The sequence below is a fragment of the Monoraphidium neglectum genome (assembly GCF_000611645.1).
Source record: "Monoraphidium neglectum strain SAG 48.87 unplaced genomic scaffold scaffold01237, whole genome shotgun sequence".
Classification (NCBI taxonomy): Eukaryota; Viridiplantae; Chlorophyta; class Chlorophyceae; order Sphaeropleales; family Selenastraceae; genus Monoraphidium; species Monoraphidium neglectum.
Window position 1 is genome coordinate 2,382 of NW_014012391.1, and position 2,033 is coordinate 4,414.

The 2,033-nt window shown below is 64.7% G+C and overlaps 1 protein-coding gene across 1 annotated transcript in view; it reads left to right on the top strand.

The window, feature by feature from the left end:
- MNEG_7141 (hypothetical protein) overlaps nt 1–1,027 on the top strand; it is a gene marked incomplete at both ends in the record, with an annotated part of 3,044 nt that extends 2,017 nt beyond the window's left edge. The window contains 4 exons of the mRNA XM_014044383.1: nt 3–61; nt 330–389; nt 670–706; nt 947–1,027. Of these exons, the coding sequence (XP_013899837.1) occupies nt 3–61; nt 330–389; nt 670–706; nt 947–1,027 (237 nt within the window). The remainder of the gene's footprint in view (nt 1–2; nt 62–329; nt 390–669; nt 707–946) is intronic.
- Between the last annotated feature and the right edge of the window lie 1,006 nt (nt 1,028–2,033).

Sequence of the window (2,033 nt, forward strand, 5' to 3'; positions counted from 1 at the left end):
AGCCCAAGAAGACGGCGGAGGAGCATCGGCGGGAGGCCCACGACAAAGAGTTCTGGGTCAGGTGCGACTGTGTTATTGTGTGTGTATTTACATGCCTAAGTGTGTGAGCATGCATGCGTGCAGGGAAACAGGGTGGTTGGCTGCTTGTGGTTGGTATCTGACAGCCTGACGTCGCCGGCGCCGTTGGCGTTATGACGGAGCATGGTGCCACAGGACTCCCGCGCACGGCCAGCTAAGCGCCCCCTTGCTGCAAGTCAGCCTGCCCAGTCATCGACAACCCTCAATGCTGCTGCCCACCCCCACCCCCCCCCCCCCCCCGGCCATCCCAGGTGCATCAAGGGCCACCGCCTGTGCCGCAAGACCCGCAAGAGGGAGTTCCTCGTGCACTGGTGGGTGGTGGGGCGCCACCGTGTTGAGCACGCCCTCGCCTGCACACCCTCCGTCTCTGCAGCGGTCTGAATGCCTACGACGGGCGGATCCAATCCTTAGGGACGTCCCGGAACAGCGCCTGTCCAACAGCACAACACACCACACCATGCAGCGCACCTCGTCCCGGCCCCTGGAGCCGGCCCAGGTGCGCCCTGCCCCTGCGTTGCCTCGCCCCCGCCCCCACCCTGCCACCACAATCACTCCACACTGTGCCTCAAAACACGCGGCCGCCACCCGCAGGTGGTACTTTTCTGATGCCTGGAACTCCTGGGAGCCGGTGAGACGCACACATGCCCCCTGTGTCCAGCTGCGGCTTGCAGCAGCGACTGCCGCGCAAGCCCTGGCACCCCCCACGTCGAGCCAGACCAGGCCACACCCCACCAGTCCCCCCGGGCCAGCCCGCCGCAGGCCCTTAGTAGCCGCCCCTCCCTTGCTGTCAGCTTTCGACGTGCGCACGCTCCTTGTCCTCCTCCCCGGCTTATGTCCCCCCCATTCCCTTGATTTCTCTGCCGCGCAGCGGGAGATGCTTTCGGGGCCGCCAGGCACTTACAAATGGGCGCTGCCCATGCCCAGCGCCGTGGCCAGGATCAAGCGATGACGTCATCCAGCCATGAGTCGTTGGCAGCAGCCGGGTCTGACATCCAACTGGTTGGGATACGCGCAGATCGGCCACCGTCAGGCGCCCCCACCCCTGGACTTGGTTGAGGCACGTGCACCCGCCCTGGAGGCGGCTTGCAAGGACGGGCTGCGGGAAGGCTTGTCACGCAAACATACCGGCACGTTGCCCATCACTGCGTGTGCACGCAGTGCAGTATGATATCAGCCGGATGCACTATGGCTATGAGCTTTGGTGGCTGTACCGCCCCGTACACTCCTGACCGATGTGCCGCGCCCGTGGCGATTGCGGGGCCGGTGTCAAGGCACCTTCGGCTCAACCCTCCAGGGCGTGGGTTGGGGCCCCGCACGGGCAGCAGGGGTGGCCTGCCACATCAGCGGTGCCGCCCACGGCCTGTGCACCTTGTAAATGTTGTGTCATACTTACAAAGCTTTACATTTTACAAAGCTGCATCTGAAAATCCAGGCGGGGCCTACAGGCAACGAACAACGCCCAAGTAGGCTCTGCTTCGCAGGTTGTGGTTGGGCGGCACCTGCCATTGTAACTGTCTGCTGCATGCCGTACCACCTGCCCAAGTGACTCCAAATTTATTCAAGGGTACAAAGAGTAGCATTACACACTGTCATGCAGGGAGTAGAGAGGCTCATATGCAACTCGGCCGGTGGCGCGTCGGCGACAGTGGGCTCGGTGAGCCTGGTGGGGCGGCAATGCCGCGCGGCAGAGGGAAGACGGCTTTGCAAGGGCGCCGCCAATTGTCTGCGCCCGGCCGCAGCCGTCTGGCGAGGAGGGTGCTGTTTGCAAGTGCTCCGGGGCCTCTTTTGTTTTCTGGCCGCGCAGTGCTGCCCCGGACGTTGCAAACACAGTATTGGGGGAGGGGGGGCGCGCGAGGCGGGCGAGGGGGCCGCGGCTCCCCCATGAGTACAGCCGCCGCTCTCGCGGCGCAGCAGCCAACACCATTCGCAGCGGCCAATGCGGGGGCGCCAGCGGG